General features: G+C 45.2%; 1 protein-coding gene across 1 annotated transcript in view; it reads right to left on the bottom strand.

Annotated features, from left to right (window-relative positions):
- Nucleotides 1–18533, bottom strand: part of klhl38a (kelch-like family member 38a) — a 45638-nt gene extending 27105 nt beyond the window's left edge. Inside the window, exons 1-2 of the mRNA XM_045695091.1 lie at nt 18282–18533; nt 395–586 (exon numbers count right to left, since the gene is read on the bottom strand). Of these exons, the coding sequence (XP_045551047.1) occupies nt 395–585 (191 nt within the window). The 5' untranslated portion in view covers nt 586; nt 18282–18533. The remainder of the gene's footprint in view (nt 1–394; nt 587–18281) is intronic.
- Between the last annotated feature and the right edge of the window lie 5056 nt (nt 18534–23589).

Below are 23589 nucleotides of genomic sequence, written 5' to 3'. Positions count from 1 at the left end.
CGTGTTGTGCTAGGTGAGGTTCTGTAGTTGTGCTAGGTGAGGTTCTGTAGTCGTGTTGTGCTAGGTGAGGTTCTGTAGTTGTGCTAGGTGAGGTTCTGTAGTTGTGCTAGGTGAGGTTCTGTAGTCGTGTTGTGCTAGGTGAGGTTCTGTAGTTGTGCTAGGTGAGGTTCTGTAGTCGTGTTGTGCTCGGTGAGGTTCTGTAGTTGTGCTAGGTGAGGTTCTGTAGTCGTGTTGTGCTAGGTGAGGTTCTGTAGTCGTGTTGTGCTCGGTGAGGTTCTGTAGTCGTGTTGTGCTAGGTGAGGTTCTGTAGTCGTGCTAGGTGAGGTTCTGTAGTTGGGTTGTCCTCTGCTCTCTGTATAATGAATCAATGAGTTTGTACTGTATTGTAGCTTACCTGAAGTACAGGCTGGAGGACACCAGTACGTTTCTATGGCAGGGGATCTCTGTGTTGTCTGAACAGAGCAGCACGTCAGTTAGGATCCTCTCCTGTCTCAGGCTGTTCAGCTGGGACAGCAGGAGGGAAGACAGCTCTGGGTCTCTAAACGGGAACACCTCAAGGGTTTTCAGGGACGCACAGAGAGCCATTCTGTTGGGGGGTGGGGGGAAGGAGAAATGGGGAGGGGGAGAGAGTGGCAGAAAAAGAGAGCAGGTGGAAAGTGATTTGAGAAGGAGGGAGAGAGAGAGAGAGAGAGCGGGAGGGAGAGAGAGAATAACTGTATTGAATGGTTTTATGAGCATTTTACCAGAGTTGGTGTCAATTTTTGTTCAATATAAGTCAGATCACACAATGAATAAATATAAATAATGAATAGAAATATTGAGTTCATTCTAAAATGCTGCAGTGTCTTCAGAAAGTATTCTCACCCCTTGACTTATTCCACATTTTGTTGTGTTACAGCCTGAATTCAAAATAGATTAAATTGATGGTTTCTCTCACCCACCTACACACAATACCCCATAATGATAAAGTGAATAAGTTTTTTAGAAAATGTTGGCAAATTTATGGAAAATAAAATACAGAAATATCTTATTTACATAGGTATTCACACCCCCGAGTCAATGCTTTGTAGAATCACCTTTGGCAGCGATTACAGCTATGAGTCTTTTTGAGTCTCTAAGAGTCATTACAGCTTTGAGTCTTTCTGAGTCTCTAAGAGTGATTACAGCTGTGAGTCTTTCTGAGTCTCTAAGAGTCATTACAGCTGTGAGTCTTTTTGAGTCTCTAAGAGTCATTACAGCTGTGAGTCTTTTTGAGTCTCTAAGAGTCATTACAGCTATGAGTCTTTCTGGGTCTCTAAGAGCCATTACAGCTGTGAGTCTTTCTGGATGAGTCTCTAAGAGTCATTACAGCTGTGAGTTTTTTTGAGTCTCTAAGAGTCATTACAGCTGTGAGTCTTTCTGAGTCTCTAAGAGTCATTAGAGCTGTGAGTCTTTCTGAGTCTCTAAGAACTTTGCACACGTGGATTGTACAATATTGTCACGTTATTATTTAAAAAATTCTTCATGCTCTGTTAGGTTGGTTGTTGATCATTACTAGACAGACATTTTCAAGTGCTGCTATAGATTTTCAAGTCGATTTAAGTCAAAACTGTAACTAGGCCACTCAGGAACATTCAATGTCGTCTTGGTAAGCAACTCCAGTGTATATTTGGCCTTGTGTTTTAGGTTATTGTCCTGCTGAAAGGTGAATATCTCCCAGTGTCTGGTGGAAAGCAGACTGATCCAGGTTTTGTAGGATTTTGCCTGTGCTTAGCTCTATTCCGTTTCTTTTTATCCTAAACAACTCCCTAGTCCTTGTCGATGACAAGCATATCCATAACATGATGCAGCCACCACCATGCTTGAAAATATGAAGAATGGTAATCGATGATGTGTTGTTGGATTTGCCCCAAACACAATGCTTTGTATTCAGGACATAAAGTACATTTTTTGCTATATATTTTGCAATTTAACTTTAGTGCTTTAATACATGTTTTGGAATATTTTTATTCTATACATGCTTCCTTATTTTCAATCTGTCATGTAGGTTAGTATTGTGGAGTAACTACAATGTTTGTCACGTCCTGGCCAGTATAAGGGTTAATTGTTATTGTAGTTTGGTCAGGACGTGGCAGAGGGTATTTGGTTTATGTGGTTCGGGGTGGTGTTTTTTCTAAAAGGGCATTTGATTTAGTATTCCGGGGTTTTTGGGCACTGTTCCTTGTTTACGTATTTCTATGTTGATCTAGCTGGTTGTATGTCTATGTTGAGTTAATTGGGGTGGACTTCCAATTGAAGGCAGCTGTGTGGTGTTGCCTTTGATTGGAAGTCCTATATTAGTTGGGTGTGTTTGTCTGTGTATTTGTGGGAGATTGTTTCTTGTTTAGCGTGTATGAGCCTAACAGGACTGTCTAGTAATCGTGAGTTCATTTTTGTTATTTTGTATGTTCATTTTTGAGTTTATTAAATGTTCAAAATGAACTCTCTCAACTCTGCTGCATATTGGTCCTCTTTTTCCGACGATGATTTCGCCATATCGTCTGACGACGAAGAAATCCCTGACAATGTTGTTGATCCATCCTCTGTTTTCTCCTATCACAGCCATTAAACTCTGTAACTGTTTTAAAGTCACCATTGGCCTCATGGTGAAATCCCTGAGCGGTTTCCTTCCTCTCCGGCAGCTGAGTTAGGAAGGACGCCTGTATCTTTGTAGTGACTGGGAGTATTTATACCCCATCCAAAGTGTAATTAATAACTTCACCATGCTCAAAGGGATATTCAATGTCTGCTTTTTATTTTTACCCATCTACCAATAGGTGCCCTTCTCTGTGAGGTATTGGAAAACCTCCCTGGTCTTTATGGTTGAAATGTACTTCTCTATTGAGGAACCGACCTGATAATTATATGTGTGGGGTACAGAGATGAGGTAGTCATTCAACAATCATATTAAACACTATTATTCCACACAGACTTACATGACTTGTTAAGCAAATTCTTACTCCTGAACTTATTTAGACTTGCTATAACAAAGAGCTTGAATACTTGTTGACTCAAGACATTTCAGCTTTGAATTTATTAATTAGGAACATTTTACAAGTGTAATTGGATGCTCAAAAGGCATATTCAATGTTTGCTTCTTATTTAATTTTTACCCAGACTAAATACATTTGGATGCAAGGCGTTGGGAAACCTCCCTGGTTGTTATGGTTGAATCTGTGTTTTAAAATGCACTGCTAGACTGAGGGACCTTACAATTACTGTAATTGTACATTGCATTCAGAAAGTATTCAGACCCTTTGACTTTTTACACATTTTGTTACGTTACAGCCTTATTCTAAAATGGATTAAATTAAAAATGTTCCTCATCAATTTACACACAATACCCCACAATGACAATGTCAAAAACAGACTCAAAAATTGATTTGAACACTTTTTTAGTTACTACATGATTCCATATGTGTTATTTCATAGTTTTGATGTCTTCACTATTATTCTACAATGTAGAAAATAGTAAAAATAAAGAAAAACCCTGGAATTATTAGGTGTCCAAACATTTGACTGGTTCTGTATTATATATATATATATATATTATATTATATTATTATATTATATATATATATATACATACATGTCTTTTATTTCAATATACACTGCTCAAAAAAATAAAGGGAACACATCCTAGATCTGAATGAATGAAATAATCTTATTAAATACTTTTTTCTTTACATAGTTGAATGTGCTGACAACAAAATCACACAAAAATAATCAATGGAAATCCAATTTATCAACCCATGGAGGTCTGGATTTGGAGTCACACTAAAAATTAAAGTGGAAAACCACACTACAGGCTGATCCAACTTTGATGTAATGTCTTTAAAACAAGTCAAAATGAGGCTCAGTAGTGTGTGTGGCCTCCACGTGCCTGTATGACCTCCCTACAACGCCTGGGCATGCTCCTGATGAGGTGGCGGATGGTCTCCTGAGGGATCTCCTCCCAGACCTGGACTAAAGCATCCGCCAACTCCTGGACAGTCTGTGGTGCAACGTGGCGTTGGTGGATGGAGCGAGACATGATGTCCCAGATGTGCTCAATTGGATTCAGGTCTGGGGAACGGGCGGGCCAGTCCATAGCATCAATGCCTTCCTCTTGCAGGAACTGCTGACACACTCCAGCCACATGAGGTCTAGCATTGTCTTGCATTAGGAGGAACCCAGGGCCAACCGCACCAGCATATGGTCTCACAAGGGGTCTGAGGATCTCATCTCGGTACCTAATGGCAGTCAGGCTACCTCTGGCGAGCACATGGAGGGCTGTGCGGCCCCCCAAAGAAATGCCACCCCACATCATGACTGACCCACCGCCAAACCGGTCATGCTGGAGGATGTTGCAGGCAGCAGAACGTTCTCCACGGCGTCTCCAGACTCTGTCACGTCTGTCACATGTGCTCAGTGTGAACCTGCTTTCATCTGTGAAGAGCTCAGGGTGCCAGTGGCGAATTTGCCAATCTTGGTGTTCTCTGGCAAATGCCAAACGTCCTGCACGGTGTTGGGCTGTAAGCACAACCCCCACCTGTGGATGTCGGGCCCTCATACCACCCTCATGGAGTCTGTTTCTGACCGTTTGAGCAGACACATGCACATTTGTGGCCTGCTGGAGGTCATTTTGCAGGGCTCTGGCAGTGCTCCTCCTGCTCCTCCTTGCACAAAGGCGGAGGTAGCGGTCCTGCTGCTGGGTTGTTGCCCTCCTACGGCCTCCTCCACGTCTCCTGATGTACTGGCCTGTCTCCTGGTAGCGCCTCCATGCTCTGGACACTACGCTGACAGACACAGCAAACCTTCTTGCCACAGCTCGCATTGATGTGCCATCCTGGATGAGCTGCACTACCTGAGCCACTTGTGTGGGTTGTAGACTCCGTCTCATGCTACCACTAGAGTGAAAGCACCGCCAGCATTCAAAAGTGACCAAAACATCAGCCAGGAAGCATAGGAACTGAGAAGTGGTCTGCGGTCACCACCTGCAGAACCACTCCTTTATTGGGGGTGTCTTGCTAATTGCCTATAATTTCCACCTGTTGTCTATTCCATTTGCACAACAGCATGTGAAATTTATTGTCAATCAGTGTTGCTTCCTAAGTGGACAGTTTGATATCACAGAAGTGTGATTGACTTGGAGTTACATTGTGTTGTTTAAGTGTTATTTTTTTGAGCAGTATATTTTCCTTCATTACTTTCTAACCCTTCCATCCCTCCCCTAATTGGAGTAAACTAGTGAACAACAACACTTAGGCTCCTACTTCCATCTTATACTATACACATTTTATGGATGCAGTCTATTTTACAATAGTGCTATTGTGTTTGTTTTGACTCCTGTCCTTCCTCAACCTCTCCCATCTATTACTGATGTCCTTCCTCTACCCTCAACCATCTATTACTGATGTCCTTCCTCTACCCTCAACCATCTATTACTGATGTCCTTCCTCTACCCTCAACCATCTATTACTGATGTCCTTCCTCTACCCTCAACCATCTATTACTGATGTCCTTCCTCTACCCTCAACCATCTATTACTGATGTCCTTCCTCTACCCTCAACCATCTATTACTGATGTCCTTCCTCTACCCTCAACCATCTATTACTGATGTCCTTCCTCTACCCTCAACCATCTATTACTGATGTCCTTCCTCTACCCTCTACCCTCAACCATCTATTACTGATGTCCTTCCTCTACCCTCAACCATCTATTACTGATGTCCTTCCTCTACCCTCTACCCTCAACCATCTATTACTGATGTCCTTCCTCTACCCTCAACCATCTATTACTGATGTCCTTCCTCTACCCTCAACCATCTATTACTGATGTCCTTCCTCTACCCTCTACCCTCAACCATCTATTACTGATGTCCTTCCTCTACCCTCAACCATCTATTACTGATGTCCTTCCTCTACCCTCTACCCTCAACCATCTATTACTGATGTCCTTCCTCTACCCTCAACCATCTATTACTGATGTCCTTCCTCTACCCTCAACCATCTATTACTGATGTCCTTCCTCTACCCTCAACCATCTATTACTGATGTCCTTCCTCTACCCTCTACCCTCAACCATCTATTACTGATGTCCTTCCTCTACCCTCAACCATCTATTACTGATGTCCTTCCTCTACCCTCAACCATCTATTACTGATGTCCTTCCTCTACCCTCAACCATCTATTACTGATGTCCTTCCTCTACCCTCAACCCTCAACCATCTATTACTGATGTCCTTCCTCTACCCTCAACCTCTCCCAAAGATGTATGATGAGGCTCTCCTGTTTGATTTCTATTTGCCATTTTCTTTCAAGCTCTTTCACCAAAGTTCCTAACCTATATACGTTTTACGGACACAGTATGTTTTACATTAGTTTTCTTGTTGTTATTAGTCCCAACCTTCAGCTCCATTCAACCCCTCCCATCTATCTCTTAACACAATCCATATTGGATTTCCATTTGCCATATATTTTAAACTGTGCTGTGATACTTCACGAAGTTCTGAACCTTTCTATTCTCATAGCTTCTACAGATTGTAAATTAAAGATAAACATTTTTGCTAAACATATTATTATATTATTGATTGACTGACTATGACTTTTCAAATCACCCAGTAGTGCTATCTGCAGAGTTAGTTCCAGGTAAATACTACAATTCTGAAGACATTCCCGGACCTGTGACCGAAAAACAAGCTACATAAGGGCAGTACCAAAACAAATGATCTAATGATTCTGTCTCTTCGCAGCAGAATCTGCAGAGTTGGAATGGTTATATTCCCCATATAAATAACATTCTATTGGTTGCAAGAAATTTTGTATAATAATTTAAATTGAAAGATTCTAAGATTTAAATCTATCGTTGTTTTGCGAATCAGTTCATAAACCATGTGCCTTGGAATCGATACTTGAAAAATCTCTTCCCAACTAATTTGGAATCTACAGTTGAAGTCGGAAGTTTACATACACCTTAGCCAAATACATTTAAACTCAGTTTTTCACAATTCCTGACATTTAATCCTAGTAAAAATTCCCTGTTTCAGGTCAGTTATGATCAACACTTTATTTTAAGAATGTGAAATGTCAGAATAATAGTAGAGAGAATGATTTATTTCAGCTTTTATTTCTTTCATCACATTCTCAGTAGGTCAGAAGTTTACATACACTCAATTAGTATTTGGTAGCATTGCCTTGAAATTGTTGAACTTGGGTCAAACGTTTCGGGTAGCCTTCCACAAGCTTCCCACAATAAGTTTGGTGAATTTTGGCCCATTCCTCCTGACAGAGCTGGTGTAACTGAGTCAGGATTGTAGGCCTCCTTGCTCGCACACGCTTTTTCAGTTCTGCCCACAAATCTTCTATTGGATTGAGGTCAGGGCTTTGTGATGGCCACTCCAATACCTTGACTTTATTGTCCTTAAGCCATTTTGTCACAACTTTAGAAATATGCTTGGGGTCCATGTCCATTTGGAAGACCAAGCTTTAACTTCCTGACTGACGTCTTGAGATGTTGCTTCAATATATCCACGTCATTTTCCTGCCTCATGAGGCCATCTATTTTGTGAAGTGCACCAGTCCCTCCTGCAGCAAAGTACCCCACAACATGATGCTACCACCCCCATGCTTCACATTTGGGATGGTGTTCTTTGGCTTGCAAGACTCCCCCTTTTTCCTCCAAACATAACGATGGTCATTATGGCCAAACAGTTCTATTTTGTTTCATCAGACCAGAGGACATTTCTCCAAAAAGTACGATCTTTGTCCCCATGTGCAGTTGCAAACCGTAGTCTGGCTTTTCTATGGCGGTTTTGGAGCAGTAGCTTCTTCCTTGCTGAGCGGGCTTTCAGGTTATGTCGATATAGGACTCGTTTTACTGTGGATATATATACTTTTGTACCTGTTTCCTCCAGGATCTTCACAAGGTCCTTTGCTGTTGTTCTGGGATTGATTTGCACTTTTCGTACCAAAGTACGTTCATCTCTAGGAGACAGAACGCGTCTCCTTCCTGAGCGGTATGACGGCTGCGTGGTCCCATGGTGTTTATACTTGCGCACTATTGTTTGTACAGATAAACGTGGTACCTTCAGGCATTTGGAAATTGCTCCCAAGGATGAACCAGACTTGTGGAGGTCTACAATTTTTTTTCTGAGGTCTTGGCTCATTTCTTTTGATTTTCCCATGATGTCAAGCAAAGAGGCACTGAGTTTGAAGGTAGGCCTTGAAATACATCCACAGGTACACCTCCAATTGACTCAAATGATGTCAATTAGCCTATCAGAAGCTTCTAAAGCCATGGCATCATTTTCTGGAATTTTCTAAGCTGTTTAAAGGCACAGCCAACTTAGTGTATGTAAACTTCTGACCCACTGGAATTGTGATACAGTGAATTATAAGTGAAATAATCTGTCTGTAAACAATTGTTGGAAAAATGACTTGTGTCATGCACAAAGTAGATGTCCTAACCGACTTGCCAAAACTATAGTTTGTTAACATGAAATTTGTGGAGTGGTTGAAAAACGAGTTTTAATGACTCCAACCTAAGTGTAAGTAAACCTTCGGACTTCAACTCTATAAGGCATGTTTGTCCATTTTTTGGTCCTTAAGTGAACTGGTTTATTGATCACAGTTTTCTTTAATAATAATAATTTGATGGTCTTTAATGCCGACAGACAAGTTCTTTGCATTTGCCTCTTCCATTTTTGTGGTGATGCTACAATTATGGGTGTGAATACGTTTTGTAGGGACTGTATATCCATTTTTTGCTTTTTATGAATGACAGACATGTATTTGTTTCATTTCAGATATTGTCACGTCCTGACCAGTATAAGGGGTTATTTGTTATTGTAGTTTGGTCAGGACGTGGCAGAGGGTATTTTGTTTATGTGGTTCGGGGTGGTGATTTATATAGTAGGGTGTTTGATTTATTATTTCCGGGTTTTGGTCTATGTTCTATGTTTTGTATTTCTATGTTCTTTCTGGTTTGTGGTATTTCTATGTGTAGGTTAATGGGGGGGTTGGACTCTCAATTGGAGGCAGGTGCTTTCTCGTTGCCTCTGATTGAGAGTCCTATATATGGGTAATTGTTTGGTGTAGTGATGTCGGATGATTGTTTCTTGTTTTGCCTGTGTGAGCATGACAAGACTGTTTTGTTGTTCGTGCGGTTTTTGTTATTTTGGTGTTCTCTTTATTTAAAATAAATAACAAGATGAGCATCCACATTCCTGCTGCGTTTTGGTCCTCTATTCCCGACGACAACCGTTACAGATATTAAGAAAATTCATACTGTATATCTGCCTCACTTCCAGAGATATCAGTAGTACTGCTTGGTTTTACAGTCAAATGTAACAAATAACTTTACTAAGAACTTTACAAATGATACATTTGTGACATCACTGTAAAAAAAATTTATATAATTAAATACAGTAATATTATATTTTGGGAAATTTAAGTCATTTATCAGATTCTCTAATTCAGAACGATTTACAGTAAGTGCATTCGTTATAAAATAGCTAGGTGAGACAGCCACATATCCCAATCTAATAATACAGTGCACGGACATTCCATTCCAGCTAAACAATGGCTATACTGAATAGCATATTGCAAAAAAAACAACACATTTTCATGATCTGAGAACTCATCTGAGAACAGTAATATTTTACTCACACATAAAGGAATCATTTCTGTGTTTTGGCAAAATCCTTACAAAAAAAACGACATGACCAATTTTATATGTCGTTAATATCAAGTGGAATTGAACTCTAAATCACCCGCTTTCCTTCCTAATATATATATAAAGACTCATTTTAAGTCTTATTATATATTTAAAGTATTTTCTTGGATTCGACACTTGACCTGACACTGACCTTTCCCTGAGGACTGAGAGTGGCTGTGTACCAAATGCCATATATCAGGGTTGCTATAATTCTAACAGTTGGCCTAATTTCAGTTGGTGTGACAAAACAAACAATGTGTAATCATTGTATCATCTAAACCACTGTGAAATATATTTTCAATTACCAAAAATATAGTATTTTCATCTGTTTGAAGCTTGAGTACAAAACCTAAATTAAAAGATGCAAAAATTAAACTTAAGAACGGGAAGCATAGAAATAGAGTACACAGAACAGATCTAACGCTTCTTAGACTGGCTTTCAATGAGAATGATAGATCTATAACACATAGAACAGATCTACCACTTCTTAGACTGGCTTTCAATGAGAATGATAGATCTATAACACATAGAACAGTTCTACCACTTCTTAGACTGGCTTTCAATGAGAACGACAGATCTATAACTCACATTTCTATGTGAATTTGGTCAGTTAGCCCTAAAAGTTTGGGATGTTCCTGCATGTGGACATTCCTGCATCTGCAAGAACCCCTCTTTATACTTCTATTGGTCTATTTCTAAGCTAGGACTCCGGTTCGGAGGTGGGAGACAGAGGCACTCCAGTACAGTAGATGGCAGTAATGCACCTTAACATTGGATGCCAACCGCCAATAAACTCCACAGAAGATGAGGCGTGGGTGACAACAGTGGCTAGCTATAGCTGGTACACACTATTGAAAAAGTTACTGCAGCTTTACCTCTGACCAGGGTCCTTTACCACTGACCAGGGTCCTTTACCACTGACCAGGGTCCTTTACCACTGACCAGGGTCCTTTCCTCTGACCAGGGTCCTTTCCTCTGACCAGGGTCCTTTCCTCTGACCAGGGTCCTTTACCACTGACCAGGGTCCTTTACCACTGACCAGGGTCCTTTCCTCTGACCAGGGTCCTTTACCTCTGACCAGGGTCCTTTCCTCTGACCAGGGTCCTTTACCTCTGACCAGGGTCCTTTCCTCTGACCAGGGTCCTTTACCTCTGACCAGGGTCCTTTACCTCTGACCAGGGTCCTTTACCTCTGACCAGGGTCCTTTCCTCTGACCAGGGTCCTTTACCACTGACCAGGGTCCTTTACCTCTGACCAGGGTCCTTTACCTCTGACCAGGGTCCTTTCCTCTGACCAGGGTCCTTTACCACTGACCAGGGTCCTTTACCACTGACCAGGGTCCTTTACCTCTGACCAGGGTCCTTTACCTCTGACCAGGGTCCTTTCCTCTGACCAGGGTCCTTTACCACTGACCAGGGTCCTTTACCACTGACCAGGGTCCTTTCCTCTGACCAGGGTCCTTTCCTCTGACCAGGGTCCTTTACCACTGACCAGGGTCCTTTACCACTGACCAGGGTCCTTTACCACTGACCAGGGTCCTTTACCTCTGACCAGGGTCCTTTCCTCTGACCAGGGTCCTTTACCTCTGACCAGGGTCCTTTACCTCTGACCAGGGTCCTTTCCTCTGACCAGGGTCCTTTACCTCTGACCAGGGTCCTTTACCACTGACCAGGGTCCTTTACCACTGACCAGGGTCCTTTACCTCTGACCAGGGTCCTTTACCTCTGACCAGGGTCCTTTACCTCTGACCAGGGTCCTTTCCTCTGACCAGGGTCCTTTCCTCTGACCAGGGTCCTTTACCTCTGACCAGGGTCCTTTACCACTGACCAGGGTCCTTTCCTCTGACCAGGGTCCTTTACCTCTGACCAGGGTCCTTTCCTCTGACCAGGGTCCTTTACCTCTGACCAGGGTCCTTTACCTCTGACCAGGGTCCTTTACCACTGACCAGGGTCCTTTCCTCTGACCAGGGTCCTTTCCTCTGACCAGGGTCCTTTACCTCTGACCAGGGTCCTTTCCTCTGACCAGGGTCCTTTACCTCTGACCAGGGTCCTTTACCTCTGACCAGGGTCCTTTACCACTGACCAGGGTCCTTACTCATATACTACTCTCCATGTTGCTGCTGACTCCCTGCTAGGACCCACCCTGAGTCCAGGGCTGAGGCCTGGGACCCTGCTAGGACCCACCCTGAGTCCAGGGCTGAGGCCGGGGACCCTGCTAGGACCCACCCTGAGTCCAGGGCTGAGGCCGGGAAGGCAGGCAGATTTCTATTTCCATTCCGCCTCCTAAATCATCCAAATGGATCCATGTAGCAATAGGCCACATCTCCACATCACTGGCTAACTTTATCAGAGCTGTCACATGAAACAGCTGTTTTTCTCTCCCTCCCCCACTCCTCTCCCTCCCTCCCCCACTCCTCTCTCTCCCTCCCCCACTCCTCTCTCTCCCTCCCCACTCCTCTCTCTCTCTCCCCCACTCCTCTCTCTCTCTCCCTCCACCACTCCTCTCTCCCTCCCCCACTCCTCTCTCCCTCCCCCTCCTCTCTCTCTCCCCCACTCCTCTCTCTCTCTTTCTCCCCCACTCCTCTCTCTTTCTCCACCACTCCTCTCTCTCTCCCCCACTCCTCTCTCTCTCTCCCCCACTCCTCTCTCCCTCCCCACTCCTCTCTCTCTCTCCCCCACTCCTCTCTCCCCACTCCTCTCTCTCTCTCCCCACTCCTCTCTCTCTCTCCCTCCCCACTCCTCTCTCTCCCTCCCCACTCCTCTCTCCCCCACTCCTCTCTCTCCCTCCCCCACTCCTCTCTCTCTCTCCCCACTCCTCTCCCTCCCCCACTCCTCTCTCTCCCTCCCCCACTCCTCTCTCCCTCCCCACTCCTCTCTCTCTCTCCCTCCCCACTCCTCTCTCTCTCTCCCTCCCCTCTCTCTCTCTCCCCACTCCTCTCTCTCTCTCCCCACTCCTCTCTCTCTCTCCCCACTCCTCTCCCCCACTCCCTCCCTCCCCCACTCCTCTCTCTCTCTCTCTCTCTCACTCCTCTCTCTCTCTCCCCACTCCTCTCTCTCTCCTCTCTCTCTCCCCCACTCCTCTCCCTCTCTCCCCACTCCTGTCTCTCTCTCCCTCACTCTCTCTCTCCCCCACTCCTCTCCCTCTCTCCCCACTCCTCTCTCTCTCTCCCTCACTCTCTCTCCCCCACTCCTCTCCCTCTCTCCCCACTCCTCTCTCTCTCTCTCTCTCTCTCCCCACTCCTCTCTCTCCCTTCCCCACTCCTCTCTCCCTCCCCCACTCCTCTCTCTAACTCCCCACCTCTCTCTGTGTCCCCCACTACCTCCCTCGGGGGTTTTGCCCTTGACGATGGTCTATCTGTGGTGTGTAGACGAGAGCGTTTCATAGGGCTAGTATCAGCACTACGTCAGCTAATCACCAGAGACAGCTACTCATGTCATTTATTCCCGGATCGCTGGGCCACCTTGTCTGGTATATTCGGAAACTCTAATTATTATTATGTATTACTAAGTACTGCCGTGGCTCACGAGGAGTGACGCCTTTCACGACACGGTATTCCCCAGACTTTGTGAAGCCTAAATTGGATTGTAACATAAATACCTTTGTTGATATTGGAAGTTTAGGGGCTTGTACCGTAGCTACGTAAATAGTATTTACTATGGAAAGTTGGATGACATATTTGTGTATTTATAAATAAATTAAAAAAATCCCAATGAACGGCAGATACTAGGCGTTAGTAAAGTATTTGTGAAATCAACGGAAATACCCTCTATAGATCTATAGATGAACGATAGGAGAATCAACAGAAATACCCTCTATAGATCTACATTAGACACAGGGATGACCCTGACCCCCAATAAATTAGGGTTAGTTGTCATAAATAAGGAGCATGAGAGAAGTGATGCACGGCACGACCAGGCTATCTTTCACCCAACTAATCTGTTAAATTAGCTTCATCAAATGTCCCGACAAAAACAGACTTATAACTATAGCCAGCTGTATACACTACCGTTCAAAAGTTTGGGGTCACTTAGAAAATGTCCTTGTTTTTGAAAATAGTACCCGCAAAACACCAGTCTCAACGTCAACAGTGAAGAGGTGACTCCGGGATGCCGGCCTTCTAGGCAGAGTTCCTCTGTCCAGTGTCTGTGTTCTTTAACTTTTATTGGCCAGTCTGAGATACGGCTTTTTCTTTGCAACTCTGCCTAGAAGGCCAGCATCCCGGAGTCCCCTCTTCACTGTTGACGTTGAGACTGGTGTTTTGCGGGTACTATTTAATGAAGCTGCCAGTTGAGGACTTGTGAGGTGTCTGTTTCTCAAACTAGACAATCTAATGTACTTGTCCTCTTGCTCAGTTGTGCACCGGGGCCTCCCACTCCTCTTTCTATTCTGGTTAGAGCCAGTTTGTGCTGTTCTGTGAAGGGAGTAGTACACAGCGTTGTACGAGATCTTCAGTTTCTTGGCAATTTCTCACATGGAATAGCCTTAATTTCTCAGAACAAGAATAGACTGACTAGCTTCAGAAAAGTTATTTTGTTTCTGGCCATTTTGAGCTTGTAACTGAACCCACAAATGCTGATGCTCCAGATACTCAACTAGTCTAAAGAAGGCCAGTTTTATTGCTTCTTTAATCAGAACAACACTTCTCAGCTGTGTTAACATAATTGCAAAAGGGTTTTCTAATGATCAATTAGCCTTTTAAAATGATAAACTTGGATTAGCTAACACAACGTGCCATTGGAACACAGGAGTGATGGTTGCTGATAATGGGCCTCTGTACGCCTATGTAGATATTCCATTAAAAATCAGCCGTTTCCAGCTACAATAGTCATTTACAACATTAACAATGTCTACACTGCATTTCTGATCAATTTGATGTTATTTTAATGGACAGGAAATGTGCTTTTCTTTCAACAACAAGGACATTTCTAAGTGACCCCAAACTGTTGAACGGTACTGTAACTACAGTCAGATCAGATGTGTAACTACAGTCAGATCAGATCTATAACTACAGTCAGATCAGATCTATAACTACAGTCAGATCAGATGTATAACTACAGTCAGATCAGATCTATAACTACAGTCAGATCAGATCTATAACTACAGTCAGATCAGATCTATAACTACAGTCAGATCAGATGTATAACTACAGTCAGATCAGATCTATAACTACAGTCAGATCAGATGTATAACTACAGTCAGATCAGATGTATAACTACAGTCAGATCAGATCTATAACTACAGTCAGATCAGATGTATAACTACAGTCAGATCAGATCTATAACTACAGTCAGATCAGATGTATAACTACAGTCAGATCAGATCTATAACTACAGTCAGATCAGATCAGATGTATAACTACAGTCAGATCAGATCTATAACTACAGTCAGATCAGATGTATAACTACAGTCAGATCAGATCTATAACTACAGTCAGATCAGATCTATAACTACAGTCAGATCAGATGTATAACTACAGTCAGATCAGATCTATAACTACAGTCAGATCAGATCAGATGTATAACTACAGTCAGGTCAGATCAGATCTATAACTACAGTCAGATCAGATCTATAACTACAGTCAGATCAGATGTATAACTACAGTCAGATCAGATGTATAACTACAGTCAGATCAGATGTATAACTACAGTCAGATCAGATCTATAACTACAGTCAGATCAGATGTATAACTACAGTCAGATCAGATGTATAACTACAGTCAGATCAGATCTATAACTACAGTCAGATCAGATCAGATGTATAACTACAGTCAGATCAGATCTATAACTACAGTCAGATCAGATCTATAACTACAGTCAGATCAGATGTATAACTACAGTCAGATCAGATGTATAACTACAGTCAGATCAGATCTATAACTACAGTCAGATCAGATCTATAACTACAGTCAGATCAGATGTATAACTACAGTCAGATCAGATCTATAACTACAGTCAGATCAGATGTATAACTACAGTCAGATCAGATGTATAACTACAGTCAGATCAGATGTATAACTACAGTCAGATCAGATCTATAACTACAGTCAGATCAGATGTATAACTACAGTCAGATCAGATCTATAACTACGGTCAGATCAGATCAGATCTATAACTACAGTCAGATCAGATCTATAACTACAGTCAGATCAGATCAGATGTATAACTACAGTCAGATCAGATGTATAACTACAGTCAGATCAGATGTATAACTACAGTCAGATCAGATCTATAACTACAGTCAGATCAGATGTATAACTACAGTCAGATCAGATCTATAACTACGGTCAGATCAGATCAGATGTATAACTACAGTCAGATCAGATGTATAACTACAGTCAGATCAGATCTATAACTACAGTCAGATCAGATGTATAACTACAGTCAGATCAGATGTGTAACTACAGTCAGATCAGATCTATAACTACAGTCAGATCAGATGTATAACTACAGTCAGATCAGATGTATAACTACAGTCAGATCAGATCAGATCTATAACTACAGTCAGATCAGATCTATAACTACAGTCAGATCAGATGTATAACTACAGTCAGATCAGATGTATAACTACAGTCAGATCAGATCTATAACTACAGTCAGATCAGATGTATAACTACAGTCAGATCAGATGTATAACTACAGTCAGATCAGATCTATAACTACAGTCAGATCAGATGTATAACTACAGTCAGATCAGATCTATAACTACAGTCAGATCAGATCTATAACTACAGTCAGATCAGATGTATAACTACAGTCAGATCAGATGTATAACTACAGTCAGATCAGATCAGATCTATAACTACAGTCAGATCAGATCTATAACTACAGTCAGATCAGATCTATAACTACAGTCAGATCAGATCAGATGTATAACTACAGTCAGATCAGATGTATAACTACAGTCAGATCAGATCTATAACTACGGTCAGATCAGATCAGATCTATAACTACAGTCAGATCAGATGTATAACTACAGTCAGATCAGATGTATAACTACAGTCAGATCAGATGTATAACTACAGTCAGATCAGATCTATAACTACAGTCAGATCAGATGTATAACTACAGTCAGATCAGATGTATAACTACAGTCAGATCAGATGTATAACTACAGTCAGATCAGATGTATAACTACAGTCAGATCAGATGTATAACTACAGTCAGATCAGATCTATAACTACAGTCAGATCAGATGTGTAACTACAGTCAGATCAGATCTATAACTACAGTCAGATCAGATGTATAACTACAGTCAGATCAGATGTATAACTACAGTCAGATCAGATGTATAACTACAGTCAGATCAGATCTATAACTACAGTCAGATCAGATGTATAACTACAGTCAGATCAGATCAGATCTATAACTACAGTCAGATCAGATGTATAACTACAGTCAGATCAGATCTATAACTACAGTCAGATCAGATCTATAACTACAGTCAGATCAGATGTATAACTACAGTCAGATCAGATGTATAACTACAGTCAGATCAGATGTATAACTACAGTCAGATCAGATCTATAACTACAGTCAGATCAGATCTATAACTACAGTCAGATCAGATGTATAACTACAGTCAGATCAGATCTATAACTACAGTCAGATCAGATCTATAACTACAGTCAGATCAGATCTATAACTACAGTCAGATCAGATGTATAACTACAGTCAGATCAGATCTATAACTACAGTCAGATCAGATCTATAACTACAGTCAGATCAGATGTATAACTACAGTCAGATCAGATCTATAACTACAGTCAGATCAGATGTATAACTACAGTCAGATCAGATCTATAACTACAGTCAGATCAGATGTATAACTACAGTCAGATCAGATCTATAACTACAGTCAGATCAGATGTATAACTACAGTCAGATCAGATCTATAACTACAGTCAGATCAGATGTATAACTACAGTCAGATCAGATCTATAACTACAGTCAGATCAGATGTATAACTACAGTCAGATCAGATCTATAACTACAGTCAGATCAGATGTATAACTACAGTCAGATCAGATGTATAACTACAGTCAGATCAGATCAGATGTATAACTACAGTCAGATCAGATCAGATGTATAACTACAGTCAGATCAGATGTATAACTACAGTCAGATCAGATCTATAACTACAGTCAGATCAGATGTATAACTACAGTCAGATCAGATGTATAACTACAGTCAGATCAGATCAGATGTATAACTACAGTCAGATCAGATCAGATCTATAACTACGGTCAGATCAGATCTATAACTACAGTCAGATCAGATCAGATGTATAACTACGGTCAGATCAGATGTATAACTACAGTCAGATCAGATCAGATCTATAACTACAGTCAGATCAGATCAGATCTATAACTACGGTCAGATCAGATGTATAACTACAGTCAGATCAGATCAGATCTATAACTACAGTCAGATCAGATCAGATCTATAACTACGGTCAGATCAGATGTATAACCAGACATCAATGACTTTTGCCACATTATTATTTCTTTGAAGATGATTTATCTATAGTTATCTCACTGGCCTCATGGTGGAGGGGTCCTCCAGCTTACCTCTCCTCAGTCTGGAACTTCGATCCACAGCCTCGTGGCAGAGAGTCTGAATCTTGGGGAATCGGAAAAAGCTCAGTCACAAAAAAAAACAAAACCCTGAAAACAATTTCCTCCTCACGTTCACAAATGTCACTTCAGCAAACGTGTTAAAGTTTCCGAGTGGAGAAGAGGTTCTGTGAGGTTTCAGACCTGTGCCTGCCTACGTTAGTTGGCCTTGCCATGAGGCCACTGTGTACATTCTTGCTGCTAATAATATCTCCGCGGTCCTCCCTGTCTTCTCATGTGACAGACAGTCCGCCGTGTGTTTACTATGGCAGCAAAATGGCTCCTCTCTCAGCCCAGAGACCTGGGGGGCTCCTCTCTCAGCCCAGAGACCTGGGGGGGGCTCTCTCTCAGCCCAGAGACCTGGGGGGGCTCCTCTCTCAGCCCAGAGACTAGAGACCTGGGGGGGGCTCCTCTCTCAGCCCAGAGACTAGAGACCTGGGGGGGGTCCTCTCTCAGCCCAGAGACTAGAGACCTGGGGGTCCTCTCTCAGCCCAGAGACTAGAGACCTGGGGGGGTCCTCTCTCAGCCCAGAGACAAGAGACCTGGGAGGGGGGGGCTCCTCTCTCAGCCCAGAGACTAGAGACCTGGGGGGGCTCCTCTCTCAGCCCAGAGACCTGGGGGGGGGCTCCTCTCTCAGCCCAGAGACCTGGGGGGGGGTCCTCTCTCAGCCCAGAGACCTGGGGGGGGGGGTCCTCTCTCAGCCCAGAGAAAAGAGACCTGGGGGGGGTCCTCTCTCAGCCCAGAGACTAGAGACCTGGGGGGTCCTCTCTCAGCCCAGAGACTAGAGACCTGGGGGGGCTCCTCTCTCAGCCCAGAGACCTGGGGGGGGGCTCCTCTCTCAGCCCAGAGACCTGGGGGGGGGTCCTCTCTCAGCCCAGAGACTAGAGACCTGGGGGGTCCTCTCTCAGCCCAGAGACTAGAGACCTGGGGGGGCTCCTCTCTCAGCCCAGAGACTAGAGACCTGGGAGGGGGGGGGTCCTCTCTCAGCCCAGAGACTAGAGACCTGGGAGGGGGGGTCCTCTCTCAGCCCAGAGACTAGAGACCTGGGGGGGGTCCTCTCTCAGCCCAGAGACTAGAGACCTGGGGGGGCTCCTCTCTCAGCCCAGAGACTAGAGACCTAGGGGGGGGTCCTCTCTCAGCCCAGAGACTAGAGACCTGGGGGGGGGGTCCTCTCTCAGCCCAGAGACTAGAGACCTGGGAGGGGGGGTCCTCTCTCAGCCCAGAGACTAGAGACCTGGGGGGGGGTCCTCTCTCAGCCCAGAGACTAGAGACCTGGGGGGGGTCCTCTCTCAGCCCAGAGACTAGAGACCTGGGGGGGGTCCTCTCTCAGCCCAGAGACTAGAGACCTGGGGGGGGTCCTCTCTCAGCCCAGAGACTAGAGACCTGGGGGGCCTCTCTCAGCCCAGAGACTAGAGACCTGGGGGGGGTCCTCTCTCAGCCCAGAGACTAGAGACCTGGGGGGGGTCCTCTCTCAGCCCAGAGACTAGAGACCTGGGGGGGGGTCCTCTCTCAGCCCAGAGACTAGAGACCTGGGGGGGGGTCCTCTCTCAGCCCAGAGACTAGAGACCTGGGGGGGGTCCTCTCTCAGCCCAGAGACTAGAGACCTGGGGGGGGGCTCCTCTCTCAGCCCAGAGACTAGAGACCTGGGGGGGTCCTCTCTCAGCCCAGAGACTAGAGACCTGGGGGGGGTCCTCTCTCAGCCCAGAGACTAGAGACCTGGGTGGGGGTCCTCTCTCAGCCCAGAGACTAGAGACCTGGGGGGGGTCCTCTCTCAGCCCAGAGACTAGAGACCTGGGGGGGGGCTCCTCTCTCAGCCCAGAGACTAGAGACCTGGGGGGGGGGCTCCTCTCTCAGCCCAGAGACTAGAGACCTGGGGGGGGTCCTCTCTCAGCCCAGAGACCTGGGGGGGGGGCTCCTCTCTCAGCCCAGAGACTAGAGACCTGGGGGGGTCCTCTCTCAGCCCAGAGACCTGGGGGGGGTCCTCTCTCAGCCCAGAGACTAGAGACCTGGGAGGGGGGGGGTCCTCTCTCAGCCCAGAGACTAGAGACCTGGGAGGGAGGGGGGGGTCCTCTCTCAGCCCAGAGACTAGAGACCTGGGGGGGTCCTCTCTCAGCCCAGAGACTAGAGACCTGGGGGGGGTCCTCTCTCAGCCCAGAGACTAGAGACCTTGGGGGGGGGCCTCTCTCAGCCCAGAGACTAGAGACCTGGGGGGGTCCTCTCTCAGCCCAGAGACTAGAGACCTGGGGGGGGTCCTCTCTCAGCCCAGATACCTGGGGGGGGGGTCCTCTCTCAGCCCAGAGACTAGAGACCTGGGGGGGCTCCTCTCTCAGCCCAGAGACTAGAGACCTGGGGGGGCTCCTCTCTCAGCCCAGAGACTAGAGACCTGGGGGGGGTCCTCTCTCAGCCCAGAGACTAGAGACCTGGGGGGGCTCCTCTCTCAGCCCAGAGACTAGAGACCTGGGGGTTGGTGGTTAGATAACAGGGCAGGCAGGGTGCTGCGGTGGGCTGGCTGACTGGTGTAACCCAGGAAGCTGGTAAATATAGTCCAGTGCTGATGGCTGGGGACCTGGGGCTGAGCAGGGCAAACAGCTGAAACTCTAAGGCCTGGGGAACTGGGGACCTGGGGACCTGGGGACCTGGGGGCTGAGCAGGGCAAACAGCTGAAACTATAAGGCCTGGGGAACTGGGGACCTGGGGCTGAGCAGGGCAAACAGCTTAAACTCTAAGGCCTGGGGACCTGGGGACCTGGGGACCTGGGGACCTGGGGACCTGGGGCTGAGCAGGGCAAACAGCTGAAACTCTAAGGCCTGGGGACCTGGGGACCTGGGGACCTGGGGACCTGGGGACCTGGGGACCTGGGGCTGAGCAGGGCAAACAGCTGAAACTCTAAGGCCTGGGGACCTGGGGACCTGGGGACCTGGGGACCTGGGGATGAGCAGGGCAAACAGCTGAAACTATAAGGCCTGGTTACCTTGGGGCTGAGCAGGGCAAACAGCTGAAACTCTAAGGCCTGGGGACCTGGGGACCTGGGGACCTGGGGCTGAGCAGGGCAAACAGCTGAAACTCTAAGGCCTGGGGACCTGGGGACCTGGGGACCTGGGGCTAAGCAGGGCAAACAGCTGAAACTCTAAGGCCTGGGGACCTGGGGACCTGGGGCTGAGCAGGGCATACAGCTGAAACTCTAAGGCCTGGTTACCTGGGGCTGAGCAGGGCATACAGCTGAAACTCTAAGGCCTGGTTACCTGGGGCTAAGCAGGGCAAACAGCTGAAACTCTAAGGCCTGGGAACCTGGGGACCTGGGGATGAGCAGGGTAAACAGCTGAAACTCTAAGGCCTGGTTACCTGGTTACCTGGGGCTGAGCAGGGCATACAGCTGAAACTCTAAGGCCTGGGGACCTGGGGCTGAGCAGGGCAAACGGCTGAAACTCTAAGGCCTGGTTACCTTGGGGCTGAGCAGGGTAAACAGCTGAAACTCGAAGGCCTGGTTACCTGGGGCTGTTCAGGGCAAACAGCTGAAACTCTAAGGCCTGGGGACCTGGGGACCTGGGGCTGAGCAGGGCAAACAGCTGAAACTCTAAGGCCTGGGGACCTGGGGACCTGGGGCTGAGCAGGGCAAACAGCTGAAACTCTAAGGCCTGGTTACCTGGGGCTGTTCAGGGCAAACAGCTGAAACTCTAAGGCCTGGGGACCTGGGGACCTGGGGCTGAGCAGGGCAAACAGCTGAAACTCTAAGGCCTGGGGACCTGGGGACCTGGGGACCTGGGGACCTGGGGCTGAGCAGGGAAAACAGCTGAAACTCTAAGGCCTGGTTACCTGGTTACCTTGGGGCTGAGCAGGGCATACAGCTGAAACTCTAAGGCCTGCTTACCTGGGGACCTGGGGCTGAGCAGGGCAAACAGCTGAAACTCTAAGGCCTGGGGACCTGGCAGTGTTCATTTTGGCACCCTTTTTGGGGGGGATTTAGGGCTCTATTCAGTCAGATCCGCTTTAGCTGACATCTGCATTTTGGTTGTTTTGGCGGCGTTGGGGGTGGAACTTGAATCTAGGCCTTAGTTTAGTCATGTCGACTAAAATATCATTAAGTTTTTGTCACATTTTTGTCATTTGAATAGTGATTTAGTCTAATTATTGTAAAAATGACAGAAACAATGGGCTACATTAGTCAACTAAATGCTCTTTCAAATTAGTCAAATTTTAATCACATCAGATTTGTATTGCCTCGTATAGTCAACATAAATCACTGACATCCATGTGCACAAACATACATACAGTTAAGGTCGGAAGTTTACATACACCTTAGCCAAATACATTTCAACTTAGTTTCCACAATTCCTGACATTTAATCCTAGTAAAAATTCCCTGTTTTAGGTCAGTTAGGATCACCAGTTTATTTTAAGAATGTGAAATGTCAGAATAATCGTAGAGAGAATTATTTATTTCTGTATTTATTTCTTTCATCACATTCCCAGTGGGTCAGAAGTTTACATACACTCAATTAGTATTTGGTAGCATTGCCTGTAAATTGTTTAACTTGAGTCAAACGTTTCGGGTAGCCTTCCACAAGCTTCCCACAATACATTGGGTGAATTCTGCGTCACGACTTCCGCCAAAGTCGGTCCCTCTCCGGCGTCGGGCGGCTTTGGCGGTCGACGTCACCGGCTTTCTAGCCACCGCCGATCCACTTTTCATTTTCCATTTGTTCTGTCTTTGTCTTATCACACCTGGCTTCACTCAACCAATTACTTGTTTATTATTTAACCCCCTTTTTTCGTCCAAACATAACGATGGTCATTATGGCCAAAAAGTTCTATATTTGTTTCATCAGACCAGAGGACATTTCTCCAAATAGTATGATCTTTGTCCCCATGTGCAGTTGCAGTTTATGTCGATATAGGACTCGTTTTACTGTGGATATAGATACTTTTGTACCAGTTTCCTCCAGCATCTTCACAAGGTCCTTTGCTGTTGTTCTGGGATTGATTTGCACTTTTCGCACCAAAGTACGTTCATCTCTAGGAGACAGAACGCGTCTCCTTCCTGAGCGGTATGACGGCTGCGTGGTCCCATGGTGTTTATACTTGCGTACTATTTTTTTTTACAGATGAACGTGGTACCTTCAGGCGTTTGGAAATTGCTCCCAAGGATGAACCAGACTTGTGGAGGTCTACAATTTTTTTTCTGAGGTCTTGGCTGATTTCTTTTGATTTTCCCATGATGTCAAGCAAAGAGGCACTGAGTTTGAAGGTAGGCCTTGAAATGCATC

Source organism: Salmo salar, chromosome ssa14 (genome assembly GCF_905237065.1).
Source record: "Salmo salar chromosome ssa14, Ssal_v3.1, whole genome shotgun sequence".
Taxonomy (NCBI): Eukaryota; Metazoa; Chordata; class Actinopteri; order Salmoniformes; family Salmonidae; genus Salmo; species Salmo salar.
Note: the sequence above shows the minus strand (reverse complement) of the source record. Positions and strands in the feature narration are given on the sequence as shown.